The sequence below is a fragment of the Prionailurus bengalensis genome, chromosome D2, assembly GCF_016509475.1.
Source record: "Prionailurus bengalensis isolate Pbe53 chromosome D2, Fcat_Pben_1.1_paternal_pri, whole genome shotgun sequence".
Lineage (NCBI taxonomy): Eukaryota > Metazoa > Chordata > Mammalia > Carnivora > Felidae > Prionailurus > Prionailurus bengalensis.
Window position 1 is genome coordinate 77,959,936 of NC_057351.1, and position 16,387 is coordinate 77,976,322.

Here is a 16,387-nt window from a genome sequence, read left to right on the forward strand (position 1 = left end):
ATTCTTTAGGATTTTTTAATTTAAATAGTTATACATAGCTATTGGTACTATACTGGACAGCAGAGTACTTAGAGAACAGGAAAGGACTATTTTGCGATTCATCTCAGGTGTCTGTTCTTCTGGGAAGCTTTTGAACTCGCCTTCTCCTTACACACCACGGTTCCTGAAGTCCACTTCTATCATAATACTTCCGGCTGCGTTTTGTCATTGTATGCATACTTGTCTTTAGCAGTTGACTCTATGAGCTTCTTGAAGGCAAAGATCTCTTTTATACCCTTTTATGAACACAGCACCTGATACTTGGTAGATAATCAAGAAGTCTTTTTGAATGAAGGAAAAAATGGCATAGCACAGCAAGAATAGCCATTTTAGCACAGGGACCTTTCTCAGACGTCCAATTCGAAGAGCCTCAGCGGGAAGTAGTAGTTACGTGGCTCAAAAAGTGTCAGACGTGGTGTCTCAGAAGGCTGCACGTTAGCTTGGTTAGTAGGTTGATTCATTGCTTTAATTAATGATCGTACTCTTGGGGAGAGTCATGAATGCAACAGACATTCATTGAGCCCTCCGTGGCTCTGGCACACTGTTCCGGGAACTGGGAATAGAGAGAACAGCAGCGATGTTCTGGCCTTTTTCACGAGTTCAGTTGTGCCAGAGAAATTGACATGCCCCCCTGTCACCCACAGTAATTATGAGACAAGAACTATGACGGAAATACTTGCTAAATTTTGAAAACCTGCATGTAGACGTTACGCTATAAAATTTGAGATGAGAGAATACTGAACTAACAAAGGAAGCAGGGAGATTATGCCGTGTGTATTTAGGAATGTGTTAAGCACTTAGAAAACTCAGATACAGCTGGAAACTTTAAACATATTATAATTGCTTACCTTTATCAATAACTCAGGGGTACATTCCCCCCACATGTAACATTTCTGAACGGCTGTCTTAGCTGCGGGGGAGGGGCAGTCAGGCAGCAGCTGTGGGGTAGTTGTCTTTGCTTCGTGCGCACAGCACCTCTGGGTAAGATCGGAAAACACCGGCACCAAAACCCGCAGAAGAGGGTGCTGGCAGCTTGCAAGAGAATCTCAGGGACACGGTAGAACGTTCTTAAGAAATGCTTCATCCCCTTCACTCTTTTTGACACAGAGAATGGTATGGAGTGAAAAACATTGACATTGATGGCTCTGAGTCAAAAAGTGATTCAGAAGAGGTGGAATCCGAATGTGAAGTTTTAAAAAAACCTTAGTCACTTTACTTTTGCTTATGTACCTATATATGCTCAAGAACGATAAATGATAGAAGTTGATGTTTAGAGTACAAACGGGCTCTTTTATGAAACGTTTTGATCATTAGAAGTTTAAACATACAGTAGATAGAATAGTATCCTGAACCCCTCTTATCAACACATGGCTGGTTTTCTTAGGTACCACCACCCACTTCCCCTTTATATTTTGAAGTAAGTCCTAGACATATTATTTCATCTGTAATTACTTTAGTTTGTTTTTCTAAGAGATAAGGAGTTAAAAACTTTTTCAGTAGGTATAAAGGATTTAAGTGTATACCTGAAAACCTGGAGAAAGTATTTGTAATATGTATCAAGGATAAAACATTGATATCCCTAAAGAACCTTAAAAATTGAGGGATTCTGCCTTACCCTCTGCCCTCTTTCCTCCCAAACAATTAAGACCTAAAATTTTTAGGTGAGGCAGATCGGTGTAGGCGTTCATGTGGTGGGACAGGGGCGCAAGGAGCTACAGTAGCCTGGGTGTGGGCAAGGAACCCAAGAAGGACGAGGAGGCTGTCCTCTTGGAGGATTAGCCCAACATGGAGTAGGGGGAAGAGGGTATTCAGATTGGGAAGAGGGTGGTGGCAGAGACGGGAGGATGTTTACATATACACTTGATAAAATAAGTAAATATGTTAGGGATCATAGAAGCCTAGTTTCTCACTGTCCAAAAAGGGAGTAACAAATAAGGAAAAGGAGAAGACTTTTTGTATTAGGTTGGAATTCAGTGTATCGATGTGAGCACTTAACATATACAGGTAGATGTAGAATTAAACAGAGCTGTGAACGTATTCATGGGTTTACATATATATGCATATAATATACTTCCTAGCTCCATGCAACTGGAAAAAAACCCCACCATTTTCCGTGGAAAGAAACCTGGACTCTTGGAGAAATGGCAAGACTCCAAAGCTGAAACAGTAGAAATAAATAAAAAATAAGCCCGGAGTGTCTCGTATCGGAAAACAGAGTGCTCACAGAATGCTAAGGACATGACGGAAGGACCCAGAATCCAACTTGAAAACAGCCGCCCTTGCCAAATTTGGGGGATTATTTTAGGCATCAAAATAAGTAATGATGGTAACAGATTATTGCCCTTTGAATAAAGTGGAAATCCATGAACCCACACGGGAGAAATGGGTGGATGCATGAGTATACACGTGTGTGTGATGAGGAACCAGAGGGCACATAGTTTCAAAGTCCCCATCCGCAAAATGCACATTAAGTACAAAAAGGGAAGTGGTAACTTTATAGCGATAAAGATACCACTGGTAGATACCACTCTAAACAGGTGACCAGATGATTCAAGTGGACTTCGTCAGTGATGAGATGAATTAAAATTACTTCCCGTCTGACAGGATAGCTCGAGAAGGTTGCTGCCTCCTTTCTGTGACGTTCCTGCCAAAGATGCCTGACCTGAATCTGATCCTGATGAAGGATCAGACACACCCAAGTCAGGGACTTTCTCCAGAATGACTGCCTTGGAGCCTTCAGGAGAGTCAAGACTGTGGGAGTTAGGGACAGAATGACTGAAGGAAAGAAAGATATGACAAGTACATGCAGTCAGCGATTCTGAACTGAATTATTTTGCTTTAATAAAAGACACTTGGGGGACACCTTCCTGATTTTGATGGTTGTGTTGTGATAACATAAAAGGATGTCTTTGCGGGAAATACACACTAAAGGGCCTCGGGGGCCAGGTCAGCAACTCACTCTGAAATGGTTCCGGAGAGTCAGGTCTGTGTGCTATGTTTTCAACCTTTGTCTAAGTTTGTGGTTGGTTCAAAGTTTACAGAGAGAGAAAACCAAGGGGAAAGTATCCAGTAGAAAAATGAGGAAAAGACATGAATAGACAGTTCCTTTATAAAGAAATTAAAATGGTCTTTAAACATATAAAAGATATTCAGTATCACTCGTAATTAGAGAAGCACACATTAAAACCTCACAGGAGTATTACTTCTCATGTATCGTGAGAAAGCCATGGCGGAGTGAAGAGATGAGTGGTCTTCTTCCCCCCAAAGCAAGTATAAATGCTGTTCTTCAACAGGAACCGGGAACATTGGAGAGATGGCTGATGTCAGAGGTGGGACAGGCACAGGAAGAGCTGGGCCCGGAAGATCCAGTTGTGACAGAAGATAAGGAAGTGGCTCAGCGAATGATGGGGACGTGACAGAAGGACACAACCAGCTTGAAGGGGCTCCCAGTACCCAAAACTCATATGGTTTGAGCACCAGAGTAAAAAATGATGGTAATGGATTACAGCCCAGAGAATAAAACAAGCCAAATAAGTGAACGGAGAAAGAAAAGCATTTCCGTAGAGTAAAATTCCAACTAATACATGAATTGATGGGGCTGGAGACAAATCACCATTTGGCAGCTACTACAGTAATGATGGTTTCGGGCAAGAATTTTCGAAGCTTGGTAAAATTAGTGGGCAAAACGATGGGAAAAGTGGGTATTCCGTAGGCTTCGGGTGTCTCCCCACAAGATGTTTAATAATGGCAAAGGAGAAAAGGGTAACTTTCTAGTGACTGCAAACACGGCCTTACGAGATGAGGTGTAACACCCTACTAATGGGACACACCCCTCTCACGCGCTCCCTGAGAACGACGCCCCGAGAAGAACGAAGTGCATCTGTAGTTTCCCCGCCAAACTGCATAGCCTGAATCCAAGCATGGTTGACATCATACAGAGCCAAATTAAGGGACGTTCTACGAAACAACTGGCCTGGACTCTCGAAAACTCTCAAGGTTGAAAGGGGGGGGAGTGGGGGGAAGGCCTGCAGAACTATTCCACAATAAAGGACACAAAGAGACAGGACCACTAAATACAAGGTCTGATTCCAGATTGAACTCTGGAGCAGCAAATCTGTACTTTTCCTTTTTATGTTAAGGATACTGCTGGGCAATTAATGAGATGTGAATACGGTTTTTAGGTAACAGGATTGCGTCAGTGTGGAGTTTTTGGGTTCTGTGATTGTACTGTAGTTACGAAAGAAACATCTTTGTTTTAGGAAATATACACTAACATATTTAGTAGTAAAGCACATATCTATGATTTGCCTTCAGACATTTCAGGAAAAATATATACACACATACCATAGTCACATACATGAACACAACAAGCAGAATGATTTAACAAACGTGAAATTTTAACATCTTGGAAAATGGGGTGCGATGTGTACAGAAATTCTTTGTGCTATTTTTGTAAGTCTTTAATAGTCTGAAATTATTTTAATTTTTTTTTTATTCTTGAGAGAGAGAAAAACAGAGCATGAGTGGGGGAGGGGCAGAGAGAGAGGAAGACCCCAAATCCAAAGCCGGCTTCAGGCTCTGAGCTGTCAGCACAGAGCCTGATGCGGGGCTTGAACCCACGAACGGTGAGATCATGACCTGAGCCAAAGTCAGACACTTGACCACCTGAGCCACGCAGGCGCCCCTATAGTTTGAAATTATTTTATTTTATTATTTAAAAAAAAATTTTTTTTTGTAACGTTTTTTTTTTAATTTATTTTTGAGACAGAGAGAGCAGAGCATGAACAGGGGAGGGTCAGCGAGAGGGAGACACAGAATCTGAAACAGGCTCTAGGCTCTGAGCTGTCAGCACAGAGCGCGACACGGGGCTCGAACTCACGGACCGCGAGATCATGACCTGAGCCGAAGTCGGCCACTTAACTGACTGAGCCACCCAGGCGCCCCAGTCTGAAATTATTTTAAAAATGAACCATTTTGTAAAACTTAAGGACTGGTGATTTTTTAAAGTGTTCAGCCGTGCTTTAATTTTTTCTTAGGGCTGCATCAAATAATGGCACTTTTTAATCTTACAGTGTGATACTCGGTGAAATATGGCATATAGTATTTCATGGCACGTGTAGTATAAACAGGCTTTTGGGAACTAGTTGTGCCTTGTGTCTAGTTTTGTGACCTTGGGGTGAGGTACTTAATTAACGTGTGAGGCTCCGTTTCCTCAGGTGGATAGGAGTGCGTGTACTGTGGGGTTGTAGAAAGTTGAAGTGAGCTAACATGCTTAAAAGCTAGCGGATGTCCTGGACTTAGTAAAAGTTCAGTAAATTGTGCTTGTTAAAATAATGTATTCATATAAAAGTGATATACCTAAAATGACAAATTTAACTCCGAGAAGCTGGGTATTTGCTACTGTGGTGCCTTCTACCTCAAAATAACATTCCAGAAGAGGAAGTCTTCTACTTACGGGGTCTGGAAGGGTCCACTGGGGGAAAGTCTGATGATTTCATGGCTTTTAATAAGCTACGCTGTCATTAAGGCCAGAAATAATGTGAATACGGGTTATGTGCCAGTTTCCGTGTTTCAGACCACAGTGTGCATAAGGTTATTCAGTCTTTGAGCTGTTCTGATGCTGGATGGTTCAGGAAGGTAGATTTACGTCTCAGATGTGCTTCATAGAGATCTCCAAGTAAGACAAATAATCCTTAAAAGGACTTTAAGAATATACATCATGTGTCCGTGTGTTTTTTTTGCCAGGAAAAGGAACCTCTCCGCGTAATACCACTTAAAGAGGTTCATAAAGTCCAGGAATGTAAGCAGAGGTAAGTAAGCACCCGCTGTCACTTAGTGCCTGCCGCAGCACTCTAGCACTCAGCAGGGCTTTAGTTTGGTTGGTGTGTACAGGTGATGTTTTCCTGGGTTATTTGTAGCATTACTTTTAACTCTTCCTAGTTGGGATATGCCAGGACTTACAAAATCCTCAAAGTATTGAGATATTTTTTTGTTTCATTTGAAAACTAAAAATTAGGCTTATTAACGGAAAGGAAAAATTTTAACATGAACAACTTCTATCATATTTGACAGATTGATGTATTAGTAATTTAAGTATTTTGAAGTTGCTGCAGAATAGAGCTTTATAAGAAAATGTGGTAACTGTGCAGTGTTTCTTTGAGCAAACTGATTTATTCACAGCTGAAAACTTTGGATTTTAAACTTCTTTTATGAACCTCTTCTAAAAATATATATAACATATAAAATATGTAAAATTAATGCAAAAATAAATTGGAAAAGATGATTTGGTTTTGCTAAGTTACATCAACATTTTATCTGTTTATTTTCTTATTGACATATATTTGGTACTAGATGAATGAGTGAAAGAAAAACTATCAAACAACTGCTATTTAAGTGCAATTGGACGTTTGTTTTTGTTAACAGTGACATAATGATGAGAGACAATCTCTTTGAAATTGTAACATCGTCTCGAACTTTCTATGTGCAGGTGAGAGTCTTCTTTGGAGATTATAGATCCTCCTAACAAGAGATTAATAATTTTAGAGGTGACATGAACATAAATAAATTTACTGCTTATGAGGATAAGGAAAAATATGACAACTGTAATTCACAACTTAAAAAAATGTTATACATAAAATTATCGGTAGGTCATATGTTCAGATAGGGGTACTCTTGGCTATGAATTCGTAGAGTAGAATTAGGTAGTATTTATGGGAAGGGAAATGCTGTTTTAACGTAGATGCTAACTTTCAATTTGGATTATTTTTGCACGTGTTGTAGAATTTTGACTGCATCATTTTTGGTAATTTTAGAAATGGGACTGAAAATACCCACAATAAAAGGAGACCGTAGATCTCACCAGTGGTAGATAGGCATCTTGTATTTAAGTTTAAAATACTCTTTTTAGTGTATTATTTAGATTGGAAGTTTTTCTTTTTTTTAAAGAACATTTGTTTTTGTTTTATAAAAGCTACATATAATTATTGCAGAAAACTTGGAAAATATAGAAAGATATGAAGAAAGGGGTAGTTTATAAAACACACAGAATCCCACATTCAGGAAACCATTCTTATTATAGTGCCTTTTTTAAAGGCGTATATTTTTATAGCAAGTGGGGTCATACAAAGCACACGCAGTTATATTCTATTTAATATATTATAGTCATTTTTTTCCACATCATTAAAAATTCTGTAAAAACTTTTTAGAACTGCACCATACTCTATTATATGAATGCTCCACAGTTAACCTCTTTCCCTGCTACTCTGTTACTGATTATTTTTGTAGTTTTGTGTATTTACTATTATAAACAATGTGAGGATGAACATTTTTGTGCTTAACTTTGCCTGGATTTCTTCTATAGGTTAAGTTTCTAGATCAAGAATAACCGTCAGAACATAAAACCTTTTTAAACCCCCTCTTTTGCCAGATTGATTTCTAGATTTTTGCTTTACCTTTGCCTGCTCTGGGTTTTTCCTTTTAAAAGTCCTTATTAAAATCATTGGTTTGCAAGTATTCTCCTGTAGCTTAAAAGTTTTGAACAGAAGTAAAGGGAGGTATCTCTACACCCTTCTTAGGTTTTGTTTGGTTGGATTTAAAGTCATAATAAGGTTTTAATTCACGTTGGAAAGCAAGGTCCTGTCAAGGAATATGATACTTTGGAATATGACCACCAAAACTACTTTCAGTAGTTAGTGTAGTACTAGAAATGATCTCTAGAAGAATAATACATAAACTTATGTCAAATGGCTTTTTAACTCCGCAGTTACATAAATACTCTTGTAGCAGAGTCAGACGATATAGCAGTAGATAGAGCAAAATGAGAAGCTTTGTCTTTGACTTCTTCCTCTCGGTTTCTCTCCAGAAGTATTCATATTGACTTTCTGATGTGTCTGATCTTAAAGCATCAAGTGCCCAACTTATGTCTCTGTAATAACTTACCCGGCAAAACCTGACTTAAAAAAGTGACTCTCAAAGTTTTTGGAAACCATTGCCTTGGAATGATTTTGTTGTTGACACTGTAATTTACCAACATGAATACGTTGGATTTGTAGATGTAGGAGCTGATTTGGGGGACGAATTGACTGAATGAGTCCTTTCTTTCCCTTAGGCTGATAGCCCTGAAGAGATGCACAGTTGGATTAAAGCAGTCTCTGGTGCCATTGTAGCACAGCGGGGACCTGGCCGATCAGCATCTTCTGTATGTTTCCTGTTCTCTGGGGTGATACTCCCTAGGGTCCCCCCCCCCCATCCTGTCGAGTTATTTTCCTTCCTCTCCCCCTAATCCTTCTGGTTTCTTTCTGTATTGAGATTTATTTGCATGTTGACTTTCGTACCAATTGGACTTGCAAAAAAATAATGCATTTCTAATTTAATGCTTCCTTGTAGTGTTATGTATATATAACTTTCTGTGCATTGTATTGTTTTAAATGCACAAGCAGGGCAACTAAAGAATGAACGTTTCCTTGCTTTGTTTTAGGAGTTCTTACTTGTCAGTAGGTCTGGATTTGTTACAACTTGACAAGTTCTCAGTACGGGATGTGGCCTAATCCTGTAAAGCGCCTTAAATTGTAGCATAACACAGTTTGGTGAAAGTCTCCCATTTCTCCTCTACCGCCTCGAATTTCAGTTAAGGTGTTTTTGGCTTACTAGCACCATAAGGCCATTGAATGGAGCAGCTGGAACCCGAAATACAACTTCGTGTTCTCCGTCACTATTTTCCGTTGCGTGTCCTCGTTCTCCTTTCCTGGTAGAGTAATTTAGAAGCCCGCTGCTTTTCACTATCAGAATTGTCTCTGTGATGATATGAGAGTAAAACTGAAATGTTAAACATTCTCAGAAATAACAAGAAAAATGTTTTTAATTTTTAGTTTATCACGTTCAGGTACATCATAGGATAAGATTTGGCTGTAGGGCACTTTGGTCACTGCTTTCATCTGAAAACACAAATATTCTACTGAGGAATAGAAAAAAACATTTTAAGTGTCTTGAAATGTAGCACTTCTGTCCACAGAATGTAGTCTAACATGTAGCATGAAAGCCTGATATTACCTTTTACGGGTTCATTGTAAATGCCAGATATTCTGCGCTTTTGGTATTTTTCTGGTAGTTTCCTGGTAGTGATAAACTACAGATCGGTAAAAACAAATCCACGTTTCTCATTTCTTAAATGAGTCTCCTTATATCCTTTCTGGAATATCTTAGAAGTCACTTTCATACCTGTTAATTTTGTAACTGCCTGTGCTTTATGTGACCTTTTCAGCAGCCCAATATGAGACTCTCTGCAAAAACACTGTCTGTGGGGAAACAGGGAAACTTGGAGAAGGGCACTTGTGTTTCGTGCTTTGTGGTGGGGGCGAAGTGGACTCTCTAGCTGTAACTGTCGGCAGAACTTTCTCTTTTCCTCCCTCTCCTCAGTATAGGTTAACTCTAATCTTAGCTTTGCACTGTGTTCCAGATGCGGCAGGCCAGAAGGCTGTCGAATCCTTGTATACAGAGGTATACATCAAGAACTGGTGAATGCAGCACGTATGTGGGCTCTCACGCAAACGTGCCTTCTTACTAGAGGGCCCGGACTTACTCACTACTCACAACTGATCGTAGAAAGTTGAGTTAACCAAACTGCCTTTTGCAGTTATCGTAACTGACTTTGTCAACACTAACGCAAACTATTTCCCTCTGGTCATCCGGTTGGATACGTATATTTAAACAACAACGAGAAAAGATAAATCATGAAAGAGCAATAGAACCTTACTAATTGAACAAGTCGCATTAAGCTGTCCTAAAAATTAATTTACCGAACTGCCACAAGTTTCAACTTCTGTATTTTATGTATTTTGAGATTTTTGATGCCACACCACTGCACTGCACCCCTGTTCTAATAATCTATGCAAACTCATGCACGCTTATGCATTGGATAAACTCCACGTTACTGTAGTTTGCATGGCATTTTCAATCTCAGGTGAAATTTAGCCAGCTCGTGGGAATCTAGAGTGTTTTGTGAACTTGTAGCGCTTTGTTTTCAAAGCCGCGAGTGTCATACATGAGCACAGCACACCGGGAACTACATGGCAATGCATTTGGAACGGTCCTATTTAAGGATATCTTAAGTTAGAAGCGAGTGGGAATTAAGAGTCACAACTGACCGTTATTTCGCCACAGATTTAATGAATGATTAAGTATGTACCCTTTGCTGCCATTGAAATCTCAAGCCATGAGAATCAAGGACGTGTTCAAAACTGAATAAATACAGTTAAGAGGAAGTGGAAAGGCGGCACAATTATCTGCTGCCGTGAAACTCAGGGCAGAAAAATGAAGGTTGGTCAGACTGCCAGACAGAATCGTAGGCTTGAAAAATAGTGAGTTCTGCTTATTAAAAAAATAGGGCCTTTCATTTTTATATCCTGCATTTTTATTTTTTATCTTTCTAAAATACGTGGGACGATCCCTAGTGTTGATCGAGAGACTAGAACACACTCTTACGTGACCCAACGCCACAGGGCCCTCTCACACACCCGCTCAGCCGCGGCTGCAGCGCCGCATTCCGGTGCAGGCCGACCGAGGCTTCGAGTGGCAGAGCTTTGGTGACAGAACTGGTTTCTTAGTGGAAATGGTTGTGGACTGTCCTTGCTTTAACCTCACTCCTAAAAATGCATTGCTTTGGGAAGGAACGTGCACACGTTTGCTGCATGGCTCATGCTTCTGCTCCGTGTGTGTGTGTGTGTGTGTTTTGTTTGTTTTTCAGAGAGTAAAGTCTCACGCTGAGTTACTAACTCCGTCGTTAATGTTTGACTGTGTCTGACGGCCTGTCCTCTTTCCAGGAGCATCCCAGCTGTCCTCCAGACCCCAAGCACCCTTTCCGCTCTGCCAGCGCCGCAGCCGCCGCCTCCCTTTGCACGGCCTCTCGCAGCAACTCTTTGGTCTCAAGCTTTACCGTGGAGAAGCGAGGATTTTACGAATCTCTTGCCAAGGTCAAGCCAGGGAACTTCAAGGTCCAGACTGTCTCTCCAAGAGAACCAGCTTCCAAAGTGACTGAACGCGCTCCGCTCAAACCTCCAAGTAAAACTGGCCCTCAGGATAAAGATTGTGACCCGGTGGACTTGGATGATGCAAGCCTTCCGGTCAGTGACGTGTAAGACGAAGCACGCGGGCCCCCCCCCCCCCGCCCCCCTCCGCCTCCCCAGCCCCTGTTTCCTCTCACGAGACTTCTAGCCAAAGATGATAAAGGGTGAAATGGTTTTTAATACATAGATTATACTGCCTCTTAGATGTACTCTTCATAAGCTGGTAAACCAAGGATCTTGGGAGTGGCCAAACGAAATGTAATTTCCTTAAAACAAAACAAAACAAAACAAAACACAACGAACGAACGAAAGAAAAAACCTAAGTGTTTCAGTATCAACTGTCTGAAGCTTCGTGTGCTCTCGCTTGGGTGATGAAAATGTGTGCGTGGTATTTTTTTTCCTAGGGAATTTGACAATTTAAATGTTTCACCACGTAAAACATTAAAAATGCTTATTAATTATTTTGGTTGTTTTTAAAATGCTACTTTGACTTCCTATTAGATGCTTGATATTTACACATTCTTACTGGTTAATATTATTGAATGAAATATGGTCAGACTAAGATAACTGAAATCATGATGTCTGTGGTGCTGTAAAATTTATACTACGACGTGGACAGTTTGGAAATGATCACCACTTTTGATGCTCTGGTTATCAAGGTGAGTAGCAAGTTTTGCCGAAGAGATTATCACCGGACCGTTAAGCGAGGGTTGGAGGTTGCCCAAGGGGGGGGTCGGGGGGGGGGGGAAACTAATTCAGACAACTGTATCTTGGACATGTGTTTGAAAAAGCTTAGGACCTTAAGCAGTCATTGCTTTATGAAATGGTAAAAATGACTTGGTGTGAAATTTCTGGGAGATCTGATTTTCTTATCAAGGTTTTATACATAGTTCTTCTTTCTATATTTGGATCAGTGAAAGACTGTGAGTTTGTATGTGAAGACATAACTGCCCTTAGTCATGCCTCTCCTTTTTGTCACTAATCACATTCAAGTGCCTGTGTTTTCTCATCTTGCCTGAGAACGTTGTCAGATGAACGTGCTCAAAAGTCCTATGTGATTGGTTTTAAACATTGAGATAAAATTAATTGTCAGTAGCATAGTTTTTTGTGTTAAGTAAGATATCATCTTATGTTTGAGATGCCAGAATGCTTTTATTCTACTGCCTGTGCAATATTCGTGTTTTAAAACACACATCTGAGTATACATTTAATCACGGGGACGTCATCAGTGTCAGCACCGCTCTGAGAAATCCTTAGTTTCAAGTGTTGAATAATAGACGAGTTTGAGGTATCGTCTTTATGGTTGATTCTTAAACGTTTGCTTGAAGAAAATAGTCTTGAATCTCACATGCTGCTGTTTTTATGATTCTTTGCCATCTTACTGTGCTGTTTTGTTTCGGAATTCATACGTGTCACTGTTTCCTCTTTTCATTTTCTAAGATGACTCTTGTTTGAGAAAGAGAGGGAGAGATTTCCTGCTCCAGCAGTGGGGTCCAGAGTTTACTATTTATTGCATTGGAATTGTCATAGAATCCGTTTAAAAATCCAAATGCGTCAAGTGCGCCACTCAACTTTTTTTACTCATAAGCTAATATTTTGAAAAGGCACATTTCGATTGTTTCCTTTTTTGCAGCTATATTCGAAAATGGTAGAATGGAAAGGTTTTAAGTAGTTGTCACTTTTTCTGATGATATGCCCATTTCAGTGGCTCTTTTGAAGGTTACTCTTTCATGAACATACCTAAGAAGTCTTGTGTAGACAGTTTGCAATATTCAGGAGCCTAACGCTTTTTTCTTTGGTACAGCTTCTACGTTGCATGTTTATTTTAGCATATTTTGGTATTGGTAATTTGATATATTTCATAGTGGCAAAATATTAGCTCTATTTTGGGACTTTTTATAGAACTACCCCTCATATTCAGTAGCGTAGGAAAATGTTCTTGTGATTGTCAGGGTCTCCTAATATTTATCTCAATACTTTTATAATTCTATGAAAATTATTTAATTATTTTAAAACTTATACTTTTCTTGTAAATATGTCACATCTGAATTGTCAGAAAATTACTTTGAATACCTTAATATTTGCTGCATTTTTTTTTTCTGTATATGGAACACGTCTTCTTTCAGAATGGGAATATACACGTGCTTCCCAGTGTTTACTTTTATGTTTGCTACTTTATAATGTCAAACTGGTATGAACACTGTAATGATTTGAAAATAAACTTCAAATTCTAACTTACTTCTCGTTCGGTTTGGTTCAGTTTCTGATGTGAACAGGCAACCAGAACTAGTACAAAATCCGTTTGGTTAGTTGACTTGAATTTCCACGTTTAAGGACCGAGTAACTATTTGGTGGCCTTTGGAAGGCACAGCTGGAATGTAAGTTGCACGAGAAAAGATGATGGTTTTGGGGAAAAAGAGCCTGATTATTTTGCTTACCTCAAACAAAAGAAAAACACGTTCTCAAAAGCAGTACTAGATATGTTGGCTTCAGAGCATAGTTTGAATCGTCCAGGCTGCTTTTGCAGCGCGTGGTTATGGGTTAGACTGGACCCGGCCTGAGCGCGGCTGGGTGCAGAGGGCATTTTGATCCCCAGACGGGCCGTTGACATGTACTCATGAAACTGCTTGTCGGGCGTTAAAGGCTGCTTTTTGCAGACCCGCTGTTGGTAACAAATCGTCCGCATCTGCTCCTTCATCCAGCATCTAATAGCGATGGAATTGGAGAAAGTCTGTCTGTCTTAGTAATTCTTGTTAACTGGTGCGATTTAATTTTGTTTCCCTGAAAAGATTTTACATGGTTTTATTTTTAAAAAGCCCAAAATGAGAAAGTTCGAAACTTCGTGGCTTTCACAGAAAAAGAGATTCCTTTCTCAGCTTTTCTTTTACCCTAGCTGCTGTTCAGAAATCTTCAAGTCGTTCCCATACCTTTGTCAAAACGTTAACAGTTGGTGAGGCAGGAGATACTTGTATTAAAAAGTGCAGCGATAGAACAGCTTCATACCAGACTGGGTAAGAATCTTCCTGGTCTCTGGACGGGTTTGCCAGTCTACACAGGACATGATGAAAATACACGTAGTTCGATGGCTTTGTATTTTCCATTTGCCACCTTCCATGTTATGCAGACCCAAAACTGATTGTTTTATATGTTGTTTATTTTTTAATGATTTATGAAAATTGTACTTTTTCAAATCTCATCTAAGACTTATTGAAAATACTACTGAATTGGGGTTAGCGTTTACAGTTTTGATTGGTAAAACCTTAGTATTCCATTTTCACGACGTTTAAAGTGACAGTCCCTTACCGTGGTCTAGGGATGTGGGAACAGTGCCACCTTCTGGTTAGGTCATTGCTAAATTTAAAATAAAGTAATTTGTAGTCTGTTTGACTTTGTCTATTTCACTCATCATAGAAGTTAGAAAAGAAATGTAATTGCATAGGATAGTTTTGAAATTACAATTTAAGTTAACATTTGCAGAAGACCAATTAAACTTTCTATTTGGAGATAATTACAAATTCACATGTAGTTGTTAAGGAATAATACAGAGTTCTTGGATATCCTTTATTCAGTTTTCCCCAGTGATAACATACTGAAACACTATAGTAAAATATTATAACCAGGATTTTGACCCAAATTCAGTCAAGATACAAAACAAGGATCCCTTCTTATTGCCGTTATAGTCACACTCGCCTCCCATTTTTCAGGTTTGGAAGTACACTTAGTCATATTAGATTTAAAATCCAATTATTTTGGTGACAAGGTTTGGGCTCTTAACTAGTATGGTATTACTGTCTCTGTAGAAGTCTTGAAAACTATTCTTTGCTTAATTGTACTATCTCCAGATTATTAAATTAGTTGACTTTTCATTAAATCTATTTTTAACATTTCCCAGAACCATAGTATTTCAAATGTTAGAAATTGGAAAATAATACTTTCTTTTTATATACATTTAAAGTTAACATTGGAGAACCAATAGTACATAAGTCTCCTGATCGTAACCTCCCTGAGAGATGTTAAGCCCTGCTGTTTATATACATACTTAGTAAGATTACTAGAAGAAGGACTATTAAATAAAATAGTTTCCAGATGCCAAATTCTTGCATTGGAACTAGTTGTGGAGACTGGTGATAATCACTTGTAGGGTAGGAGTGAGGTGTTCTTCCATGTGAAGGAGCTTTTGACCTTCTAGTGTAAGATCTTGGGTCAAATCGGTGTCTTCGGTGTATGATATGCCCACGACAGGGATCTCAGAAGATGACGAAGACCATCCACAAAGAATATGCGGAAAGAAATACACGGTACGTGATCAAATCAAGCGTGGAAAACCACACGTGGAGAGACCGAGGTGGTCAGTGAGTGACTGAGCGGGTGACAGAAGCTTTGAGCCAGAGGGGCCCTCCAAAGGTCCCAGAAGAGGAGAAGGTACCCAGTGAGTAAAAACTAGGGGACATGACAATACATTTGCAGATGTCGATTTGGAATTTGAAGGGTCTCAAATGGTGCAAAAACTTAAATCTTCTCTTAGAGGCTCGTTGCCTCTTTCTCCCTTTCAAACTACAATGCTTGTACCAGTCACGCTAGTTTTCGTCAGCAGTGTGGTTGGCCCGGCGAGAGGTTGACGGGGAAGGAGTGGATGGGAAATGTGGAGAACTTTCAATGATTTAGAAGATTACCGTGTCAAAGCCCGTTTTGGCCTCTGCCTTTGCTGCCTTCGTAATGGGAACATCTATTGCCCGTGGAACCTTATTTACTGTTTCCAAATAGGGGCTGTTAGTCCCAGTGACCTGCGTTCCTTTGTGACTTTCACATACCTCACGTTCACGGTCTCAGTTCATGTCACTGCTCGTGTGGTCCTTTCTCCTCCCACTCTGGCCTGTCTAAAGAGAGTTGAGATTATTACTCTACAGAGTTGGTGCTATACTTAGGGTCCCCTCTGGACCCCTTTTGGGAGGGTGTATCTGACGACTTCCTCATTTCCTCTAGAAAATTGATGTGCTTAGGTTTTCTGTCTCTTCTAGAACCAGTTCTGTTAAATCCTATACCTTGAAAATTACATCCCAAGTTTTCAAGTGTATTTGCATGGAGTTGAGCAAAGTATGTGGTGCAAGAACTCCTTTTGTCTTCAACTCAAAATATATGAACAAATGTGAAGACGTTGTTTATGTGGCAGATGATGATATCCTCTGTATTTTACCTGGCACCGAGGTGGTTACTAACACAAACGTGGACACCAAAATAAAGCGGTAGTATTCAGGTATAAGGAGGCCATGTAAGTCCAACTTATGAGT

The 16,387-nt window shown here is 39.8% G+C and overlaps 1 protein-coding gene across 7 annotated transcripts in view; it reads left to right on the top strand.

The window, feature by feature from the left end:
- Positions 1 to 13,337, top strand: part of PLEKHA1 (pleckstrin homology domain containing A1) — a 58,784-nt gene extending 45,447 nt beyond the window's left edge. For 2 of the 7 annotated variants that reach the window (XM_043597764.1, XM_043597768.1), the window contains 4 exons: positions 5,785 to 5,849; positions 6,463 to 6,526; positions 8,147 to 8,236; positions 10,857 to 13,337. In XM_043597764.1, the coding sequence (XP_043453699.1) occupies positions 5,785 to 5,849; positions 6,463 to 6,526; positions 8,147 to 8,236; positions 10,857 to 11,171 (534 nt within the window). In that variant the 3' untranslated portion in view covers positions 11,172 to 13,337. Of the gene's footprint in view, positions 1 to 5,784; positions 5,850 to 6,462; positions 6,527 to 8,146; positions 8,237 to 9,493; positions 9,565 to 10,856 lie in introns of all 7 variants that reach the window. The other 5 variants (XM_043597766.1, XM_043597765.1, XR_006299865.1 and 2 more) reach the window with 5 other exon arrangements.
- Positions 13,338 to 16,387: the final 3,050 nt, after the last annotated feature.